Source organism: Phaethon aethereus, assembly GCF_964289735.1.
Source record: "Phaethon aethereus genome assembly, chromosome: 13".
In the NCBI taxonomy this organism is placed as follows: Eukaryota; Metazoa; Chordata; class Aves; order Phaethontiformes; family Phaethontidae; genus Phaethon; species Phaethon aethereus.
In genome coordinates, this window is record NC_138589.1 from 8,222,198 (window position 1) to 8,245,257 (window position 23,060).

Consider the following 23,060-nt stretch of genomic DNA (forward strand, 5'->3'; position numbering starts at 1 on the left):
CGGCCGGGCCTGCAGCACCGCCCCGCGCTCCACCACGCGCCGCCCATCCCCAGGAAAAGCGGGACAGAGCCCTGCCGAGGGAGGAGCGCTTCCGCCGCCCTTACTAAAGATGGCGCCGCGGGTGGAGTAGGGCGTTTCCCGCCTCTTGGTGCGGGCGGTGGCGCCGTCGCGGCTCGATGACGTCTACGGGCTGTGCGGAGGGAGCCCGGGGATTCCCCGTGTTGTTGTCCTGGGGCCCGGCGGGATGGGAGGCCGGAGCGCAGGGCGGCGCGGCCGGACCTGATGGCGGCTCGCTGGGCAGCCCGCGGCTCCGAGCCGGGGCCGGATGAGTTCACCGTCCCGGCGGAGAAGAGCCGCCTCCTGGAGGGGAGCCGGGGCCGCATCGAGGGCTTGTTCGAGGTGCAGCTGGACGTGCTGGGGGCGCAGGGGGAATGGCGCCCCGCCATCCCGCCGCCGGGCCCGCCGCCCGCCGCCGCCAGGATCTGGGTGCAGCTGGCGGGCGGCGGGAAGGCCGTGCGCAGCGCCAAGGTACGGGGGGCCAGGGGCGGGGCGGGGAGCGGCCCCCGGTCGTGTCGTTGGAGCCTTGGTCTCCTGGACGGGGGCCGGGGCCGTGTTTGCGTACGGAAAGGTTCCTGTTGCCCGGGGCACGGCTCGGGGCCGCTACGTGCGGGTAGGAGGAAGAAAGGGTGGGGGGAGAGTCGGTGCTTGACGAGGAAACAGAAACGGTCCTGCCCTGGGAAAGAGGCGTGTGCCAGGTGCCAGGGTGTCTCCGGTGGTGTTGACACAAGCATAGAGAATCGGAGAAACAATTCAGCTGAGAAGTGCAAAGTTCGCGGGTGTTGCAGAGCGCGGCACGGTCACCGCGTTGTGAAATACTGCTGCTGTCTGCCTGCTAACACCTGCAGGAGTGGGCCAAGTTTCGCTTTAAAACGCGATTGAAATGTATCGCTCTCCTTTTTCTTCCCGAAGCCAAGAAATTCTTCAGAGTTTGTTGGGTGTTGCCATGTTGCCATCTTTCACAGTTGCTTTACATGCTCAACTTGTGTCATTTAGTAGCTTATCAGCCAAGGTCTTGCTAACAGCTTAACAGAGCTGATATTTCCTTAGTGTCAAAGTTGACAGACCCAGACTGCTTCACCAGTCGGCTTGCTGGAGCAGGTAGCTTGCTTTTGAACCGAACACTAAACACGTTAAAAAAAGAGAGAGCTGTCTAGACTGCTTGTGTTTCTGATTGTGACGCTGTTTGCTGTGAAGTGTCTTCAGAGAACTGCTAAATCTCCGGTACAACTAACCTTTGGGGGGACGCGGCAGTAATGATGAAATTAGTATTACTCATACTGGACCTGGCAACTGTAGCTGTTTGAATCATGTGATGCGAAATGGTAGTGTGAGCGCTAGCTGGGCTGAAGGTGGCTTTCAAAACCGAAGTCTCGATATGTGGGTGTTTGTGTCTGTTTAAATACACATATATATTAGTGGGGATCCTTAGCATGTATTTCTTGACTTAGTTCATAGACTTGGCAGTCCACTTTCAAAGACTTTACTCCTTAACTGTGTAATGCATGAGACTTACAAGGAAAATACTATGAATATTGAGGGTTTTGAATTATTTGACTCTGACTCTAACCCAATTTGCTTGTATATTGGGGCTCAGAGACTCCCGAAACTGTTACAGGTAGCATAAACAGCTATTCTTCTCCAGGCAGCTGCAGTACAATTCATTTTCCAGAAAATTAAAGCCTGAAACAAACAGCACAAGATTTCCATTTTCTAATTGCTGCTTTTCCTAATAACATACAATATGCTTCCTACTGCAAATACTTTAAATGCAAGGGAAGTCGGGTCTCCCATACAGTGTAGAGCAGTTTTCAGACCCCAGAATGTACACAGCAAGGTTTTTCAACTGCTGGTAATGGCTGCTATTGTTAAGTTATGGTAAGGCTTGATAATGAAAAATTACGTGAGATTGACTGTAGCCATTTTAATTTCCAACACATAGCAATTATGATAGTTTTTATTCTCTGTTTAGTGGCAGTATTCATTTTTATGACTGACTTGTTTAGAGTTACTATTCTTTGAGTTACTGTGCATAGAAAAAAATTCAGAAGGAGGATTATTGACTAGAAAGTACGAACAATTGCAAGTCTTTGTCGCCCTTTAAAAGTTTTGGTGATAGCAATTTGTGCTTTAATTCATCAGTCACGTGCAATGTATTCATTCTTCAGTGCTGCTTAGGAAATGTAGGGAAAAAAAAAATCCACAGGTTTTGAATATCCTTTTTTTCTACTTAAGTTATTATCCTGTTGCTCTGCAAAAGCAGTCATATGATGGCTATGCCATGAAAAGTTATCCTGTGGATTTTGTTGCAGAAGCAGTTTGTGCTAATATGGTCTTGAAGCAGCCTGTCTTGATACCTGTGGTGATGTAACTCGAGAGATGATAGGAAGTGGTGTTACGTTATTCATTACCTTGTATTGTTTTTTTAGTTCCATTTAAAAGTTAAGTTTAATTTCCAAGAGTAAAGATAGATAATAAAATTTGGTATGCTTGTGAGTCTGCAAATACAGTGGCTGCAGCTTAGAAAGTGGTTTCACTACATTGCAGAATTTTAAGCACAGGAGGAGAGATTTTGGGGATGCTACCCAAAAGAAGAAATAGTATACTATATTGACAGAGTTCTGAACTCTTGACACGTTTAAAACAAGTAGTATAGTGAATTTGCCTGTATTCACTTCTAGGTGGCAGAAATAGCAATGCGATTGGTTTTTTTTAAATGCATTAAAAACCTGAACTTCTGGAACACAGAACTATCTGGAGCCTGGAGTTTTCTCAGTCATTTGTCAGTATCTGCTTTTTCAAAATACTGAGTTTCCAAGCCTCGGGTGGAAAGCTGGCTTGGTGTTGAGCTTTTTGGGTGTGATTTTCTTTGGTGTCATATACCCATTGTAAGTAGGTGCTCTGGCGGTTTAGTTTTAAAATGCAAATGTTTTATTTGGTTAATAAGGGAATCTTACTAAGGGAGTCCTGATAGTGCTTTAGTCATTTGTTTGGTTTTAGCTTTTTTTCCTATAGCGTATCTTTTAATGGATACTACTGTGGCCACTAGTTATGTTGTGCCATGCCACAGGATCAATGTCCTTGATTCATGAGTAGTAACTATAGAATAACACATAATAACATCTTAAAAATGTAGCATAGGTACTGCTGTGATGAGCCTTTGGAAACTGTTTTTAGAAGTTCAGTTTTATGGACTAGGTAGAATTCTCTAGTGCCGTGCATTTGTTTATGATGCATATGTTCTCTTTGACCAAAAAATGAGGACAGGAAAATAGATGTCTTCACTTGTACTTTGAATGGTTTCAGCTACAACTTGAAACTGATAGTAACAGAGTATTTAAATGAATTTATTTATAAACAATAGGATATAAAAGAAAGTTAGCCTTCTATGAGATCTATTTAAAAATCATTTCAGATATCTGTATTTTATCTCTAATATCCAGTTCACTGGCAATATTTACTTTTTCACATTTCTTACGCTAAGTTGGCTTTATTTTCTGATGTACTTGTCTGTTACTGACCTAACCAAAATTCATATAAGCTTGTCACAAATATTCACTTTGCTGTATTTTTTTCCTTCTAGGAATATATTAAGGGACTCTGTGAACCTGAACTAGAAGAAAGGGAGTACTACCCAAAGGACATGCACTGCATCTTTGTTGGTGCACAGAGCCTGTTTCTTAACAGTCTTATTCAGGATACGTGTGCTGATATAACAGTGCTGGAAATAGGATTGCTCTGTATTAAGGGGGGTGCAGAAGCTGTTGTTATGGCTCAAAGTCATGTTCAGCAATTGGTGAAGCTTTTTGAGAATAATGAAAGCTTATTAAGTGACAATGAATCGGAGATTAAAAAGCAGTTCAGACAATTTGTGGAAGCACATGCAGATAAATATACAATGGATTTACTGATTTTGCCTAGCTCACTAAAAAGAGAACTCCTAGCTCTCACACAAACTGAATGTTGTGAACTAGAGCGCGACATCATAGATCTTACAGGTTCTGAAAGCCCGACAGAGCTTTTACAGAACAAAGCCTCCAAAGTAATCGCTGCAAACAGAGATGGAAGAGGAGATGGTGAGGAAGCAAGAAACAATGCTGGGACACCTGTAACTGAGCTTACAAAGCAAATGGACATTGTGTTTTCTGACACTCCTGAAACAAATTTTGTTCCCATAGACATTGTGCCTCTGTTAGAGGCATTGGTGCCTAAAGAAAGGCAGTCATGTAAAAGAAGATCTTCTGATGATGAGGAAAGGCTCCCTAAAAAGCAATTCTCTTTGGAAAATGATCAGGAAGTGAAATCTGCTTCACACAGTAATCTTTTAGACAGTGATGCAGTTATTGATCTGCTTTCAGATAGCTGCAGCGAAACAGATGATCCCAGTTGTTGCCTTAAAGAAGGTGATGATATCAGTGAGGAGATGGAATATAAGATTCTTGTGAACTTTTTCAGAACAATGGGATATTCCCAAAATATTGTAGAAAAAGTTATTGGTGTCCTAGGACAATCTGTGGAACCATTAACATTGCTAGAAGAAATTGAAAAGGAACATTTAAAATATCAAAAAGAATATGAACACTCATCTCAAAAGCCTAGGACTATCAATCCTCCTTTAGGAAGCAATGCAAGTAATTCACAAAAGCTAGAAGACAAAGGCATTTCTAGCAATAAAAGTCCACTTAAATCCAGTCATACTTCAAAGGAGACAAAAAATGAATATCACAAAATAAGAGGTTTACCAAACATGCAAGCTGATGCAGAAGATAAAATGCATATGTTGGTATGCAAACCTGCTTCTCCTTCCAGTAAAAATTCAGCTATATGCTATAAACAGAGAGACATTTATTGCCCTGGTAAGAATCACAGCTCAAGGTCAAGTGATATAGAAACTGATGGTGGTGTAACTTTCAGCACTTTGCAAACTGGTGCTCTAAAAGATGTTGATTTTGTAGCCAGAGGGAGCTCAGATGTGCAGTGTATCTCAACTAAGACTAAAACTGCAGTTCAGCAAAAATCTATAGGGCCCTCGACTGTAGAGAATAGTCATCCTGTTTTTGAAGACCAGTTAGGACACTGCAGCTTTTCTCAAGTGAGATCTCTCAGCCAATGCCTCTCCCAAACCTCAACTTCTGAAAATCCGATCCCAGACCAGGTGTTGTCTTCACAAATACATCCTTCAAATCCTGATAGAGAGACAGTGGGACCACACAGACGTCATCCTGATCCTTCAGTTACTGGAGTTCAAAGATTTTTGGAGTCTCTGAAAAAGCCATACAGACTGGAGTTGAAAAATGAACCTGGGAAACCATATTTAAAACATATCATTATTGATGGAAGCAATGTTGCAATTTCGTAAGTATTATTCTCTTCAGCTATCTCTTTATTAAAAGTTCAAGAGACTAAAAGGCTGCTGTGGCATGTGTGAAGCTTTTGCTAGGTAGGTTTTTGGTGAGCAGCAGTTCATGTACACAGCAAGGTTTTTCAACTGCTGGTAATGGCTGCTATTGTTAAGTCATGGTAAGGCTTGATAATGAAAAATTACGTGAGAATGACTGTAGCCATTTTAATTTCCAACACATAGCAATTATGATAGTTTTTATTCTCTGTTTAGTGGCAGTATTCATTTTTATGACTGACTTGTTTAGAGTTACTATTCTTTGAGTTACTGTGCATAGAAAAAAATTCAGAAGTTTTTAGCAGGTGCAGTATATGACACAGTTCGGTACACAAATACAGCTAGAACAGTGTGGTTGTGGGATATTCTATCATGAAACAATTGTAGAACTTACTTTCAGTTTAAAACAATTACTTAGTCTGAAGTTGAACAAATGTAATAACTGTTTAAAATAGAATAAGGAAAATCCTTGATTTTTACTTAAAGTTGGTTGGTAATTACAATGGTCTGGAAAATATTTTTTTTGTAAAGCCCTTTTGGGCTTTCATGCTGTGGTAGAAATCTGCAAATTTGTAAAAATGGGTGGCTCAGATACATGAAGCGCAAATACTACAATAATCTGAAAAAAACTTGAACAGAATCAGCAATGAAAACTAAAATGAGATATACATTACAGGTATACGAGATCCTTTTTGATAACAAGATGTTTCAATATTAAAAGTTAATTAATTCTACAGCATTTCTTACTAGGCAGTGGTCAAATTTGAAGCCTGATCTGTGCCATTTCACAGCAACCTACTTTGAATTATCAGTGCTCCAGCTTGAAGTAGCACATCAGTCAGAAGTAATTTCAGTGAGCTCTGCTCTGTTTCAAGCAATTTGATGCATGAAACTTGATTTGCTTTGCATGCATCTAGCAAAGAAGTTGAGTTACCATCAACTTAAGAGTAACATATTTTGGTTTTTAACTTGTGCTCTCAGTGTCTTGTAATTTTAAAGTGGAGGTACATGGTAATGTGTTTGTCCTTTGACAACATCACACGTTAGTGCAAATGTAGGCATGCAGCAAAAATATTCCATCTCCCTCCATAAAACTTGCAGAATAGGGAACCATGTGTATGTGTGCACACACCTGGTCTCCTATTTCTCCTGATAACTGAAAGAATGTATGCAAACAATAGTAGACAATTATGGGGATCTTGGATAATTTTAATAGATTGGCTGACAAGGCACCATGCAAAAAAACCCTGTGAAATGGCCAAAGTTAATACACAAAAGATGAGGAAATTCCTTTTATTGACTATGATGCACAGGTGTTCCATTATTGTAAATATCTTATTATTCCTTTTTTTCCCCAATGTTGCTTTTGTAGACAACTTTGGAGAGTATTGCCAACTACAGTTTTCTTTTTTTACTTTCTTTTTAAGTTTGTTATAACTAACTGGAATAGCAAAAATCAGTTAGAGCCTATATCTCTCTCAAATTTTGTGCTTCACTGGGTTCATTTTAACATTTCTCTCATCAAAAATATTCTTCAATCGTTTGCTGTTCTCTATTCAGGGAGAGACTTGGGTTTGTTCTTTTTATACTAAGTAATTTCAGCAAGCATGCATGTCAAAAGGGTTTGTCAGTGTTTGCTATGGGGCTTTTTTTGTAGTTTTGGAATACGAAAGTGAGCAATGACAAATGCAGTAATGAGGAAGTGGTGGTTTTTAAGAACGAACTGACTGTTCTGCTGCTTCACTTGTCAATGTAACAATAAATAAGAGTAAACTTACTATGAGAACTTGCTATTTAAGTTTTTTTTGTGTGCATTCAGTCTTCCTCTGCTGAACATGCATAAACCCTTGCAAGTACAGAAATTAGTTTTCATTCTGAAACCATGTTGCCAAAAGCAAAATGGAGTACTTTAAGCAAAACAACAGTAATTCTGAGAAAGATCATCTGTATTCCCAGACAAAGTGGGAAAAGGTTAGGCAATTTAAGTGTTTCTTAAACACGATATTTTAAAATACAGATTTTAATGTTTGAGATGGGAAATCCTGAAAAGCCTCATACCAGCTATATTATATTGTATTTAGTTGTAACTAATTCTTCAATATGATTATTTTATAAGAATAGGCCAGAGTACTACCAGTGATCCCTTGAATTTTGTAGGAAGCTCTTAGGCTGAGAAAAACATATCTGACTGGTTAAGATGCATGTATCAGGCCGTCTGTTTCCAGTTATTAGATGAAAGAGGCTTCCCAAAAGAATGGGCCTAAATGCTGTTTAGGGAAAGAAAATAAATTTTGGAGGGGAAAAAAAAAATATACAATGTTATGTACAGTAAGAAAATAATGTTGAGGTTTGTCCTAAAATGAACGTAATGTACCAGCTGTCAACTGTCTGAAACAGTTTCACAGAAGTAACTATGTGAACACAGATCTGCATTTGCATATACACACAGTTGTGTTGATGGGGGAAAAAATTTGTTGTGTGCTGCTAGTTTCACAGAGGTAGATAAAGATGCCCTTGGATACTGTTCTTTCATGGTTATGAAAGATCTGCTTTAGTTCCCAAACATTTCACCAATGGGAATCAATTAATGGAATAGCAAAACTTCCTCTATTTTTAGGGGTAACTTTCTTATTATTTTTTTCCTTTTTAACTTCCTTTTCTCTTTAATATGTATGAATCTTGCTTGAGAACAGAAATAATAAATTCTGTTGTTATTTGTGAAGTGCTAGTAGAACTGCTAATATTATTTTATTTTAAGAATCATTCTTAACTTATTCCCTTTATGTACAGTCCTAGCCTGATTATTTCTATTTTTATACCTTGGTATTTGCTGGTAAATTCTGTAAACTACCAGCTGATACCTTGAAATTCCTAGATGCATAGTTCATTCCAAAATATTTCTGCTGATGTTAAACTCAATTCATATAAAAATATATCTCACTTTGCCTGGTGTGTTTTTTGGTTTTTTTTTTGACAGGCCTCTTATGTATTTGCACGTGTTCCTGCTAGATCACTGTCTTTCCCCATTCAGAACAAAACATAAATTTTTTAAGACAATTAGCTTCAGATGCATTTTAAGGACCTGGTAATATAGGAATTTTTGCAGTTAGTCCAGAAAGTCACTATAGCACAGATGAGGCATCAAAAGTAAATCTAAGTAACAACTTCTGTTTATGAGAAGGAATGTCAGAAGATTTCTTAATGTGTAACCTTTCTTACCAAGTGATCATTAATTGAAGAAGGTGATGATCATCCTTGTAAATAGATTTCCTCAGGTGAAGAGCCCAGAGCTAGTCCCCTATGACTGGCAACAGTAAAATTTTTCAGGTTTAATTAATTCAATTAAGAGATAAAGTTTTTCTGTCATTTTTATAGTCTTGTTAACTCTAAAGGCAAAACCTGACATGATCCATAACTCTGGACACTGCTTTAATTAAATTACAGTGTTTTGTTGCAGTAAATAGTTTTTAAAGCAAACTTACTTCATCATTGTTCAGACTGTTACTTAGAAAATAGTTGTATAAAAGTGCAAGTCAGAACTGAGTCATAAACTACCTTGAACTTTTTAAAATGTTTTCCCAAATACGTATTGTGTATGAGTGGAGAGAAATGTAAATTGTGGGGGTCATGTAGAAAATAAACATACCACATACTCTTTGGCTTTTTTTTTTAATATGGAGGGGAGGGTTCCTGCATATTTCAGCTATAGGTTTTTGTGTCTCTGTAGGTTTAAGAACAACCAAATGCATCTGAAACCAATGAATAAAAAGATGGTGCATAAACATGTACTTATCTCTACTCTAGGCAGTGGTCTCCCAACTTTTTGATTGAGCACCACATCAGTAAAAAAATCTTTGAGCATGCATCCCTAATATATGTATATTTATCAACTATATATGTGCATTACTGAAGTTCTAATATTTCCTTCACATACCTCAATAGATTGTCATGCACATAGCTGGGCAGCACACACTCCACATTAGAGTAGGGTGTAGTAGCTGTGTACCACTGATGTATAGTGCCCAGATATGGTTAAGTAACATCTGCTGCTCAAACAAATGAAGACTGTGCTTAGGAAAAGCAATGGACAGAGAACTGTCTCAAAATAGCATAAACATTGACATATTTACATGTCTTACTAAATAATCAATGCATGGGGGGGCTGGGTTTTTTTTAATGTAGGTATTCTGCAGCTTCCTTCTGGCTAAATAAAGCCTCATTATTTTCTCACATTTTAGAAAGTGAAGAACTGATTTCAATTTTGCTTTGAATTGTTTTTTGGTTTCCTTCTCAGTACCTTGATGTTATGAACATCTGCTTCCATACCTATGGGGGCAGCGGGGGTGGTACTGACGCCTGAGTGTCATGGGGGGGGGGGGGGGGCATTAATGCATTGTCCACATGCTTGGACTAAGGCTGAGCGGGCCTCCGAATCACTACGCGCCTTGTGTCGTAAGTCTGGAAGACTGCAAGAAGCTGAAGAATTTTCCCTTGTGACATGTGCAGCCTAGTAAAAATGGCACATTGATATATTAATGCTAGCTGTACTTTCAGTGTGCTTGTTGAATGAGAGAAAGCCCAGAATTTACTCTAGCCACTGTCAAGTATTTTTTTAAAACTGCCTCTTCTTGTGTGCTGAAAACAGGCCTTTCAAGTGCTGACTTTAAATTAAATTTTATTAAAATGTGGAAGAAACTCAGAATGAAAGAGTAATTGGATGGGATTATATCTTGATAGAATTGTTTATAAATAATAAGTACTTTCCTTAATTTAGTTAAAAAACCAAAGGGAAAATGTTACATGTCCCAGAAAGCAACCTGCTTTTTTCTGCTTTGTGCTGCTTATGATCATATCTTGTTTAACTTAACAAATCCTCTGTAGGGTCTTCACAGTTCTTTAAAGAACTGGGACAGCCAAAACCAGTATTTACAGTGGCAGTTGGGGAACAGATGCAGTCTTTGAGATGGATGTCTTGAAAAGACCACCTTGCTGTGGTAATTTGCTGTCCTCCACATGTTTACCTAGCTCAAATAAAGCATTTCATATTTATGTTTATCTAGCAGTGATGTATTTATTCATACTATAGCTCACCTTAATTCTACATCTTACTTGATAAAGTTAAATATATTGCTTCTATTTGCATGCTTTCTTTTTAAGTTGCTACAGAGTGGGAGTTTGATTATACGGGACTAATCAAGAGCTGCTCTTCTAGATTTCAAAACATTTTAAAAACAGTACTCTGTAGTTCAGCAGGTTTAAAGCTCTGAAACAGGAGAATGGGCAAGCAGGAACAATGAGACCTCTGCATCTCTTCAAGTCCAATTGATAGCCATTAATACAGTGAAAATATTTAACAGAGTCTTCCAGTTTATTGAACAGGATACCTAACTTGAAGTCAGGAGATGATGACTGCATTTTAAGTTTATGACCTAGAACATAGAAGAGTTACCCCTCGTAAGTTACAGTTGCATTCCTTTATTTGACTGCTCTTGGCATAAAGAACACTTAATTTTATTAGGGCAAGTATGGCACAGGATTTTTTTTTTCCTCTAGAAACTCTGTTAATAAGTCAGATTTTTTTGCCTTTCATAGTTCACATGTAGCTTACTCACTTTTCTGCCTTCCTACTTAAAACATTCCTCTCCAAATTCAGAGAACCTTAATAGATTTGTATTTTGATACATTTATTTTCAAATGAGTTTACAAAATTGGAAAAGGATACTTGAGTGCCACTAAAGACTCAGTTTTTCTGTAAAATATTTCCATGGAGATGTTTTAAAGAACTTTCTGTTCAGAAGATTTTCTGGTAGGTTAAACTAGGGGCTTAAAGATAAGGTCCATTCAAAACTAATAAGGCTTACTATTAGGCTTATAATATCCAATTGCACATTAACTAGGACACTGGTTTAAAATACCAACACCACTTGGTCACTTAGTATGAGAAGCATTTTGTAGTGACTTAACATCTAATTCAAAACATATTCTGTGTGCTACTTTGTAATAAAATCTTTACCTGTTCATGCTGTCAGTTCTGAACTGGTGTGTGTTTTCTAAGTATATCTTTGTTTTTTCTGAGTGTAGCCTCTAATGAAAACATGAGGGGAAAAGTGTCTGAATGAAAACTGGGTTTAGCCTTACGTAAGTTACTAATAGGTGTTTTGTAGGGATTTATTCTAGAGGTATTTTTGATCCTATCTTCTCTATTTTAAGATTCTTCTACCATTATTCTCATGAAGTTCCGTTCCCAGAATCTGGTTAGACAGTTCATTGCTAAAGGAGGACTTCCTCCCATGTGTTAAATGGGAATATATAGCATCATTGGGATAATTCAGAATGGGGTGGACCTCACAAGGTCAACTCCACTATCTGTATTACTCAGATTAGGTAGTGCTGATTTTTCTGGAAAGTTGCTTAACTGACTTGCAAAAACAGGTAATAAACATATTATATTTCTAAATGGGGAAAAAAGAAAATATTGCCACTAAAATACAGTGTTTTGAAAATCTTCAAAGAAATTTCATTATTCTGCTTGAAAATGGTAGCTCAGATTGTTGAAATGAAGGGAGAGGAGGCCCTAATATCTTAGATTATTAGAGAACTCAGATGTAATCCATGGGAACCAGTTGAACCAAAGGTGTTCTGTTTTGTAGTGGGACTGTATTTGGAACTACCACTACCTGAAAGGGGGTTGTGGCAACGAGGGTGTTGGTCTCTTCTCCCAAGTAACTAGCAATAGGACAAGAGGAAATGGCCTCAAGTTGTGCCAGGGGAGGTTTAGATTGGATATTAGGAAAAATTTCTTCACCGAGAGAGTGGTCAGGCATTGGAACAGGCTGCCCAGGGAGGTGGTGGAGTCGCCATCTCTGGAAGTGTTCAAAAAACGTGTGGATGTGGCACTTCGGGACATGGTTTAGGGAACATGGTGGCACTGGATTAATGGTTGGACTTGATGATCTTGAAGGTCCTTTCCAACCTAGTGATTCTGTGATTGGCTCATGATTATTTTAATCTGTAATCAATAGATTTTGGAAACCATCACTATTGGCCTCATTTTAAAGCTAAACCCACTTCTGATTGCTCAAATATCACTGTGCCCACGAAACTGAAAGGAGACTGCTATGAAGTTGCAAAGCGATGTTGCTGTTCTTTTCCTTTGCTGAAGATCTCTTTCCATTTATAAGATTCTTCATCTATAACATCCATCTACCTTTTATTTTGGTGAGGCTGTGTGTGTAACTTCCAGCTTCACTTTGCAAGGTTTTGTTCCATTTTCTTTGTATTTGTAGTAGTAAAATGGGAGTGAATTTAATTTTTCTTCTCTTTCTTTCACCCCCAGTCATGGTCTAAGGAAATTCTTCTCCTGTCGAGGAATTGCAATAGCTGTTGACTACTTTTGGAAACGTGGCCACAGAAATATTACCGTATTTGTTCCACAGTGGAGAACAAGACGTGATCCTTACATTACAGGTGAGGGAAATAGTTTCCTAATGTTTTCTTTATTAAACTACACTGTAACTGTTTCTTTGTCTACTTCATTGAAGAGTGACTGGAGAAGGAATACTTCATAAAATGTGAAGCAGGAGCAGTCTGGCTGCTCAGCATGGGTAATTTGGTTTCCATATACAGCGTGAGACTCTCTGGAATGCTGTTTAGGCTAGCTAATGTGCCATAAGTGGAGGCCTTTTTGTTTTGTTTGATTTTTGTTTTCTCTTTAATTTCTGGTTTCCTGGAATTTCTAGTTTCTAGAATTCCTCTTCTAGAGGAAGAGGTTGAACTTCCTCCCTGTTTTTATAATATTAGCAAACCTTCAGCTATCAATATGTCATTTCTGTAGATTAATAGGTACAAAAATAGCCCGTCCTCTCTGCTAATTATATATCAGCCTAATTGTCAAATCTATAAATAGCCTAGAAGAAAGCTTTTGTTTTTAAGAACAGTTGTTTCATATTTTAACAGAGCAGGATTTCTTAACACAGCTCCAGGATGTTGGAATATTGTCTTTAACCCCTGCAAGGATGGTTTTAGGAGCAAGAATTGCTGCTCATGATGACAGGTATGGAATATACATAGTTTTAAAGTCTAACTAATAGCTGTAAAAGCTTAATACTTGATCAGCTGTTGTATTAGCTAGTTCTTCAACCTGTCAAGACAGAGCGCTATTCATCTAACATAAGACTGAGCTCTACAACTGTTATGTTACTTTACTGTCATAAGAAGCATTTCTGTATGTAATTCTCTAATAGCATTGTACATACTGTTTTCAGAAATTCATGGAAAATGGCAAATTTTAATGCAAATTTTAACCAAAAAAAAGTTAATCTATTTCAAATGTCGTAACTTGCATTGAGGAAGAAATTAGTTTTCTAGTAATGTTTTTATGCTTTCCTGATCATCAGTCTATTCTTGAATTGTCTTTTATGTTTGGGGAGCACTAGCATAAATCGGCTACTGATGAGGTACTGTTTTGTTCTGGTTTTTCTCTTGATGCCATTGTGGTATACAGACATAGACATGTATTTGGAGCAGTGTATTTGTAACCACGTGTAGGTTAGTAAATTTGCAAGTTAATTTGAGCACCAAAGTTCGACTTCAAAATGTGGGGATCATCTTTCAGTTAACAAGACAAGAGTAAGCTTTAGGGGTTTTAGTTGGGTGTTTGGGGTAGGGGGTTCCTAGTGCTTACATTGCTATTGCCAAATTTTCCCAGTCTTGACACAGTTAAAAGCACATGCTGCGTAAGGTGGTTTTTTTCCACAACCATCTTTTGCAGTTCTGCATAGATGAGCTGTTTGCAGCTTTGAAATTGTGTTTTGCAGCTAGCTACAGTTTGTTGGACTGCGGTTTATTCATTCCTACTAATAATCATTCATACTTTATTTTTCTGACTACAAAATTGTCAAGCTTTTGCATCATGGGCATGCCTGTTTTTATTAGATTTCAGAGTCATGTACCAAATTGCAAAACTTGCTACGCAAAAGATCTATAGAGTGCACTTAATTTATCTTCCGTGTTAAAATATAGCAACTCTGATCTCTTAAATAATAATGTTGTGGGAAAAAAATGTAGAAGGCATCCAAGTTGGAGTTGTGTACACATTAATGTTTTATATACACCCAGCATTTCGTATAAAATGCTATGTAGGTGCAGTGTTTACAGTTGAGATTACTGTGGAAATGAGTTGTGCTAACATATCTGCACTTTCGTCAGAAGTATAGTTTCGAATGGCAAAAAGCTTGTTTTCAGACAGGTAAAAAAACCCCATGGGGTTTTCTTAATAAATCAGTCATTACCTTCTTTCATAATGTAATTAAGAACAAAATGGTAGCAGTATCCCTTGTTAACAAGTGTTGACAGAGCAAACAACTCATGCATAACACTATCTTGCAGAACACAGACATTAATGCTAAGTGAAAAAGTATATGGAAATAAGCTTGTGTTGGGGCATGTAATAAATACTGTACTTTTTTGTAAAGCAAACTATTTACCTCTACAAATATTTAGAATCTGATAATCCCATGGGTTTGGGATTTGCTTGGGGGGGGGGGTTAATGGAAAAAAAGCCTCCCATGAAGACTGCTGCACTAAATAAATGCATGCTACCTAAAATGTTGTTTAAAGTCATATGGTGAGTCAAAACAGAGTAATTTCATGGTAATCAAAGTGCTTGTTTTCATGCAAATAGATTACTCTTGGATGGTGAAATGTTTAGTGTTCTAGATCTTTGGACAATTTTTCAGTAAAGCAGACTATCTTAACAATCTTTGAAACGAATTTTACAGGTTTTTATTACACCTTGCTGATAAAACTGGAGGTGTTATCGTGACTAATGATAACTTCAGAGAATTTGTGACAGAATCACTTGCCTGGAGAGAAATTATTCAAAAAAGGTAATTATTAAATTTCTATGAAAGCTGAAAAGGATGTCTGTCCTTACAGTGGTAGGCACTCTACCTTCATGTGAGATTTTTTTATTTTCAATGCATCTGTCATGCAGTTCTGGTAGAGCCGAACAAAATACTGTGTGTGTTTCACCACTTTGATTCATGGCCTTATACTGTGTGTTGAATAGTCTGATGTCCCTGTTATTCACATATTCTCTAATGTACGTCTCTTAGTTGCTCACATAAAGAGGAGCTCGTTGTAGCAGCCAAGCTATGTCACTTCTGAAGCTTGGTGTTAGATCTTGTTAGAGTATACGCTTTGCTGTCCATTCTCACAAGCTTTCTCCTTTCATTTCTTCAAGGAGACATGATAGCTGATGCAGACATACAGTGTCACTTTTAAGGTTTCAGAATCAATCACTCTTTACTATACTACAACAAATCAGCATAGCTAAGCAAAATAATGAACACTTGCGACATATCCCTGTAGCCATTTCCCTGCAATTTTTGAGTGTCCTTTGGGTTTAGATGAGTTCACTTAGCTATCAATTATCCCTGCTTCAGCTGGTGGATTCTCTGTGATTATTAGTTCTTCCTGTATGACTAGTTTCTTTTGTTGTTCGTTTGTTGTTTTGGTTTGTTTTTTTCCCCCTCTAGTTACTAAATCAGGTCATTTTAAAGTATGATGTTCTGTTGCCCAAATTTCCTACTAATCCCTCAGTCTCCCTGACATCTTCTGAAGGTACATCTACTGTAGTGACTGGCGTCTGTATAGGTCTAATGAAATAAATAATTGAAAATTGTCCTGGGTTCTCACAGTATAGGTGAGAGAACATGGGATTGATGTTGACTAATCATGTAGGTATTTACATTATTTCTTGAGTGAATTCTACCCAAGTCAGGTTCTGTTCTTCTACAGAACTTTAACAAGAATACTTAGCACATCATTCTGAGTCTGTGGTTTTTTAAGAGCTTGTGTTAACATCTGCTATTAGTTTTACTTCTGGGGAAATTCCACTATACCAAATTCTCTCCTCGCAGACAAATTATAGTTGAACTGTTTTCTTTCAACGTAGATTTCCCCCGTCCCAAAATGATTCCAGAAAAAAAGCTTTTTTGCGTCTTAACTGTAAACAGCTAATGCTATGTTTGCTAGTTGTGTGGCTTTCTGATAACATATAGCTACGTGGTTGAAGATCCTTACAAGAAAGGGGAATTTGAACAACCAGAAAATATTCTCTTAAGTACCTAGGAAATTCCACTCTGGTCTCTGCAAAAATTTGCAGTCATCCAACACTTGCTGTCAAAAAAAAAAAGGGCATCTCAGTGTTCTGCAGTGTAATGGGACCAGTTCACATAAGCTCCCAGGAAATTATTGACGGTGAATGCTGGTTGTATCTCAAATGGATTACTAGTTAAGCTTCAGTGACTCCTGATGTGGATTGAAGGGTCTACTCTAAGGCAACTTGTCCTGTGCTACAGAGGTGAGGGGCAGCGAGGGTATAATACATTGTTAGCAAATAATACTGAAAGAACTCTTTTGCAGGTTACTTCAATACACTTTTGCTGGTGACATATTTATGGTTCCTGATGACCCTTTGGGAAGAAATGGACCTAGATTAGATGACTTTCTTCGAAGTGAAGGCTGTTCTAGGTATAAACACTGTTTTCTCTTTGTTTGAGACAGTTATGATTTCACATTTGAAATAAAGCTGTTTTCCCGGTTCACTTGAACACCTCTTTAGATCTATATAGTAAAGGTACGGTGAAATTAAGCAAGAACACTGTAGGATGTAGTAGTTAACAGGACAAACATGTTTTTGTTACTTCAGTGTGTTCAGAAACTGCTGGTGACATTTGCATCTAACCAAGATCTCTCTCAGAACTAAGATAAGTAAGACAATAACTTCCTCTGAGATTTGATTGTGGTGGCTTTCATACAAAGGTGGTCTAAACTGTGTTAACATCACACAAAGCTGCTAGTTGTTTGGGTATGTGGTAGCCTGGTATCCTGTTAATTACAGTGATGTTGTTTAAAACACCTTGGCTGATCACTTCCTCAATCGTAGTGGGACAATAGGTGCTACAAAAGAAACACTTTACATTCTTTGTCACTGGAGAGGCATTTCACTTCACACTTGAGGGTACTATACTGTTAATAAAACGATTTTTGGAGAGGCATTGTTATTAAATGCATTTGTATTTGAGCCATAATTTTAAATATTAATATATTGTTCCCTTAAGATCATTGTACATTTTAAATGTGCATATATTCAAAGTATGAATTTGCTTTGCATTAACTGCCAAGACTCGAGAATGGGTTTGCTCTTTTGCACAAGAAAATAAGTTGCTCTTTGCTTTTCTCTCACTAGCTTAGGAATTATAAATGCTAATGCTAGTGAGGAGTATTGAGAGAGCTTTTAGAAACAAGTGAGGAAATTAAAAATAGCAATATAAAAGGCAAGCTATACTTAAGGATTAATACAAAGAATAAGCAGGAATCTCAGCTATTGGAAACAATTGAGGAAAGTAAGACATGTATATACCAGTATGTCGCAAGTTGATTTGAAAATAAGCATGTAATGTTGACATGAAAAAAGAAAGTGCAGTTCTAGAACTCCAACAGGAAACACTAAGAAAGTATTCAAGCTCTAATACACAACCCTTACAAGATGTCATTTAGAACACCGTGTGTTAGCTGCCGGTGTCCGAGAAAAATAAAGTGAAAACAGAGTGTGTTCTGAGAGGTCACTGTGACTGTAATGGAAAGACTCTTTTGAGAAGACTCTAGAAGAGCTTGATTTCCTATCTGTAAACTTGGAATTGGAACTAGGCTTTGGTTTTTGTGTGTGTGTGGTGGGGTTTTTAAGACAGAGAAAAGGTGCCAGTGTAAAGAGTTCATTTTGTTCCTTCCTTGAGACTTTTCTACTTGAGTTAAATGATGCAGAAAGCGTAAGTGGCACCAGAAATAAGATCAGAAAGTAGAAGGATCTCAAGCAATTAGAGAGACTTTCCATGCTGAGTAATGGGAGGAGTCGTAACCTAAATGCTTTTAAAATAGAGCTCTGTAATTTAGATAGTGCTTCCCTTGGTGGTAGGAAACTAGACTGTAAACATGAGTTCCAGTTCACATTTCTGTGTTATCTGGTGGCATCTGAAGTAGACATGGCCCTGAATTTTGTAGTGCTAACAGCTTGGAGTAGCAACAACTTTTAAAAGTCTGAAATTAAATCTCAGTAATTAAGGAATAATATTCAGATCCTGAAATTGCTGCAAAACTTCATTGCCCTGTTAAGGATATCACATGAGGGAAACAAGGCCTTGATCTTAATGTGAGCACAGCTCACAATCATGAGCAAAAGTAGACAAGGAATAGTCTTGTGGAGCATCTGGAAGCCCCTTTGGTCTGTAAGTATTTTCACGTGTTCTGAGTCAGTGTACATGTGTTCAATGTATCTTTTTATCCATTTAGCTCCATAATACTGATGTTGATACTTCCATAAAATAAACTTTGACTGTTGCTGTATTCTGTCAAGTAATCTGGAACTAGACCTAGATAATGTTAGCGTTGTTACTCATGCCAGATTCAAATTGAAAACTATTACACCTACTGTTTTGTTTCACTTCGAAAAAATGCTTATCTTTTGATTCCAATCAGTAACTAGCTGAGCAGCAGTGAAGTATAGGAGTTATGTGCATTTTTCTTTTCTGTGTTTGTACAGAGACAGCTAGCATCTCCTTTGCCTTAACCAAAATTTTTATTTTGTTCCATAGAGATTTTCGATCAGCACAAAAGGCTTTACAGAGCAGTGGACAATATTCTTCTGAGACACCTTTCTTCATGCCAGTCCCCAAACCAACCAGTAGCAGTCGACAGCCTAAAAACAGAGTACATGGCGATCATTCATCAACATGGCTTCCGCTGGAAACAAACATACGAGCAATTCCACCACAGAGATCTGCCTCAGAAACAGTACAGCTAAGAGAAGCCCTGATAAAAATTTTTCCTGATTATGAGCAAAGACAGAAGATTGATCAAATACTAGCTGATCATCCATTCATGAGAGATCTTAATGCACTGTCTGCCATGGTGCTTGACTGAATATTACACAGGGCTTTTATTATCACAGCTGATCTGACTAACTTTGAATATCAATGTGAAGAAAAATGTTGCTCTGTTATGTTACTTTGTGAATATTCAGAACCTAATTTTATTTGTATAAACAAAGATATTTTTTGTGTATGTTCTGTTGCTAATACATGCCAGTTTTTGGTAAATTAAAAACTGCTGCTACTACAGGTTTGTAGTAATATTTTCTGTGAAAAAAAAAATCTTATGCTTCACTTGAATTGCTTATTAAAGCAGTAGCAGTTTTAAAGAACTGTTATCACTTTAAATAATGTGGTAGCACTTTTTAAAAAAAACTTTTCTCAAAAGGGAAAAATCATGTTAGAGGGTTAAAAGTAACTTTACAGCTTCCGATATATTTTCCAGATGCATGCGTAACATACTATAACATAAGCCATGCACCCGTCAGATATAATTGTTGGTGTTTGTATCTAGAGTATAGATATTCTTAGAAAACCTATGCTCTGCTAGTACCTCCTTCACTGACAAACTTCCAAATATTTCTGCATTGAAATTAAACAGACCCTTTTAATATTTTCAGATATGAAGACTTCTACATAGTGTATATGTCAGCCTGCTTTCCTTAAGCTTGCATCGTGGATTTTGAAAATAGGCTGTACTCCTAGGGCACTGTGGGCAGCAGTTTGAAGATCACTGTATAGGAGCAGTGGATGTTTGGTGTATTGCTGAAGTACTGTCACAAGGTGGCATGATGCATCTGTTGGTTTGTAGGGATCGACAGGAAGGCTTCTGATATATTCAGAGGTGCTCATTCTTATATAAGAAATATTAAATGCAAGACAGATAAGAGTAACTGTAAGAGTGTTGTGGATAAAATTGTATATTACATGAATAACTTACGGATACTAAGCAGCCTTCTGATATTACAGGCAGCTAAGAAGCTTTGTATGTATGGGTAAAATCTTAGTGCCCATGGAATGAAAACCAAGAAAATCCATTTGCCTGTTCATCCAGGTTGAGAGATACTATGCTAGAGTAGTTAAGACAGGGAAGGTTTCAGTTAGAAAATTGGGACTGGTGCTGTTTAACATCTTTGTCGGTGACATGGACAGTGATGTTGAGTGCACCTCAGCAAATCTGCTGACAACACCAAGCTGTGTGGTGCAGCTGACACGCTGGAGGGAAGAAATGCTATCCAGAGGGACCTTGACGGGCTTGAGAGGTGGGCCCCTGTGAACCTCAGGAAGTTCAGCCAGGCCAAGTGTAAGGTCCTGCATGTGGGTTGGGACAATCCCAAGCACAAATACAGGCTGGGCAGAGAATAGATTGTGAGCAGCCCTGATGCGAAGGGCTTGGGGATGTTGGTTGGTGAGAAGCTCAATGTGACCTGGCAATGTGCGCTTGCAGCCCAGAAAGCCAGCTGTATCCTGCGCCACATCAAAAGCGTGACCAGCAGGTCAAGGGATGTGATTCCCCTTCTCTGCTCTTATGAGAACCCACCTGGAGTATTGCGTTCAGCTCTGGGGTCCGCAACATAAGAAGGACGTGGAACTGTTAGAGTAAGTCCAGGGGAGGACCACAAAGATGATCAGAGGGATGGAACACCTCTCCTATGAAGACAGGCTGAGAGAGTTAGGGTTTGCTCAGCCTGGAGAAGAGAAGGCTCTGGGGAGACCTTGTAGCAGCCTTCCAGTTCCGGAAGGGGGCCTACAAGAAAGCTGGAGAGGGACCTTTTACAAGGGCATGTAGTCATAGGACAGGGGGTACTGGCTTTCCTATAGTGATAGGAAAGAGGGTAGATTTAGATTAGCTATAAGGAAGAAATTCCTCACTATGGGGGTGGTGAGGTGCTGGAACAGGTTGCCCAGAGAAGTGGTGGATGCCACATCCCTGGAAGTGTTCTAAGGCCAGGTTGGATGGAGCTTTGAGCACCCTGGTCTAGTAGGTGTCCCTGCCCATGGGGGTTGGAACCCTTCCAACCTAAACCATTCTATGGTGATGGTGTAAATTCACAACTCTCTCAATAGAAGATATTTGTAATGCTTTAAAAGATCTGTGATACCAACATAAATTGGAAATTATTTTGACCATCAATACTTTTTTCAGAATAATTTTAGTATCTTTAACAATCTGTGCTGTTAACTGTTTGTGTTTGCCCTGCCTGTTCTAAATCTGAATGCCGTGATAAGCTATTAACAGAATGTGATGCTGTTTGTATTGAAATGGCATGCTATCTTGTGCACAGCTAATATGCTGCAGGTAACAGTCAGCTCCACCCCTTTAAATCTGTTCTGGGATCTATCCCAAAAGTAAGGTGGAAAAAAAGGAACATAATTTATGAAAGCTGACCAATAGGACCACTTTCAAGAGCAGGAACAGAGATTACTGCGTGTCTATGTCTCTGTGCATGCTTAAGTCTGTTTTACCTCCCTTTTAACCAGGTTCCGGTGCTAAGTGTCCACATTAGTAAAAATCAAGTCAGACTGTAAAGAAAATGTGGGCTACAGAGCCCATGCCAATGTCTGATACACTGAGCCTTACCCTAAAGCAGAAGTATAGTGGCTTTCTGTCCAGTTCCCTGGGTTCTGAAGTCACTCTTTGCTTAAATGCAAAAGAATTGAAATATACTGAGGAAATGAGGGTATTGAAAGTCTGTCTTCCTGCATGACCTTTTCACATGTATTGTGAAGTCAGAAACCGAAGGCAAAGTCTTGTGCTTCCCTCAACAGGAGCAAACTGAAAGATGATTGCAGCAAGAGCAAAAGAAAAGTATTAGGAACAGTTAGTACAGCATCTCAAAAATACAAGTGAGGATGAAGAAAGGTTTTGAATATGTTTCTACATCCAAATAGGTAAATCTTAATATTTTTTTCTGTATAAATGAGTGGGCAATTCATTAGTCAGGTTGGGCAGTCATTCTGACCAGCATATGTTTGCCAGAAGCAGTGCTTTACCTACTAAGTGCTATGGGATCAGCAAGTTCTGTCCCCATAAAAACTTCGGTAGGTTCCTAAAGCCTGTTGTCACTGACTGGAGTTGGTAGCATTTTAATAAGTAGTAAGGGAATAAATTATGACCAGTGAAGGGCTTTTCCTTAACAGGGATAGGATCCCAAGGAGTACAGTGGTGATGGATTGGATAATTTTGCTTAGTTGTACATCAGAGTGAGGCACAGGAACTTTGGGTCAGCTTCTTCATTCCTAATAAGCTCTTCTGGAGGCAATCAGGAGAATCAAGGAAATGGGCCAAGAGCAATGCAAACTATTCCATGTCTCCTTTGCATATCAGTATACTCAAAACTGAAACCAACTGTGCAGTACAGAAATGCAGATAAAGATATACAGTTTTGTTTTAATTTGTTTGTCACGAGGAAGGAAGAAGATAAATATTGGAGTATGACACTGCTGGGGGCAGTAAAAGATAAGTACCATGTTGATTACTACCTAACATGGCAAGACATGGTGAAGTATATAAACTCTGCACTAGCTAGCGGTGGGTTAGGGAACTATATTCATGCTAGTAAATGCTGATGTGCTGTTCACTTCTATGCTAAACGTCTGGTTTTAAAGGAATTAAATAGGAATGCAACATCAAGTGTTCAGCAGAGTACTAGCTGATCACTTCTGCATGACAC

At 38.6% G+C, this 23,060-nt stretch overlaps 1 protein-coding gene across 1 annotated transcript; it reads left to right on the forward strand.

Moving 5' to 3' along the window:
• Positions 1-228: 228 nt before the first annotated feature.
• Positions 229-19,500, forward strand: N4BP1 (NEDD4 binding protein 1). The gene is made up of 7 exons (XM_082005728.1): positions 229-528; positions 3,641-5,412; positions 12,792-12,922; positions 13,412-13,508; positions 15,235-15,342; positions 16,883-16,990; positions 19,111-19,500. Exons 1-7 carry the CDS (start codon positions 283-285, stop codon positions 19,436-19,438), a joined length of 2,790 nt encoding a protein of 929 aa, XP_081861854.1. The 5' UTR covers positions 229-282; the 3' UTR covers positions 19,439-19,500.
• Positions 19,501-23,060: the final 3,560 nt, after the last annotated feature.

What these genes read in the sequence shown, in the direction of transcription:
- N4BP1 (XM_082005728.1), top strand. Translation starts at nt 283, where the DNA reads ATGGCGGCTCGCTGGGCAGCCCGCGGCTCCGAGCCGGGGCCGGATGAG. An exon ending in GGAAGCAATGTTGCAATTTC is followed by an intron (nt 5,413 to 12,791) that starts GTAAGTATTATT and finishes TTTCACCCCCAG; the next exon opens with TCATGGTCTAAGGAAATTCT. An exon ending in CGAAGTGAAGGCTGTTCTAG is followed by an intron (nt 16,991 to 19,110) that starts GTATAAACACTG and finishes TTTGTTCCATAG; the next exon opens with AGATTTTCGATCAGCACAAA.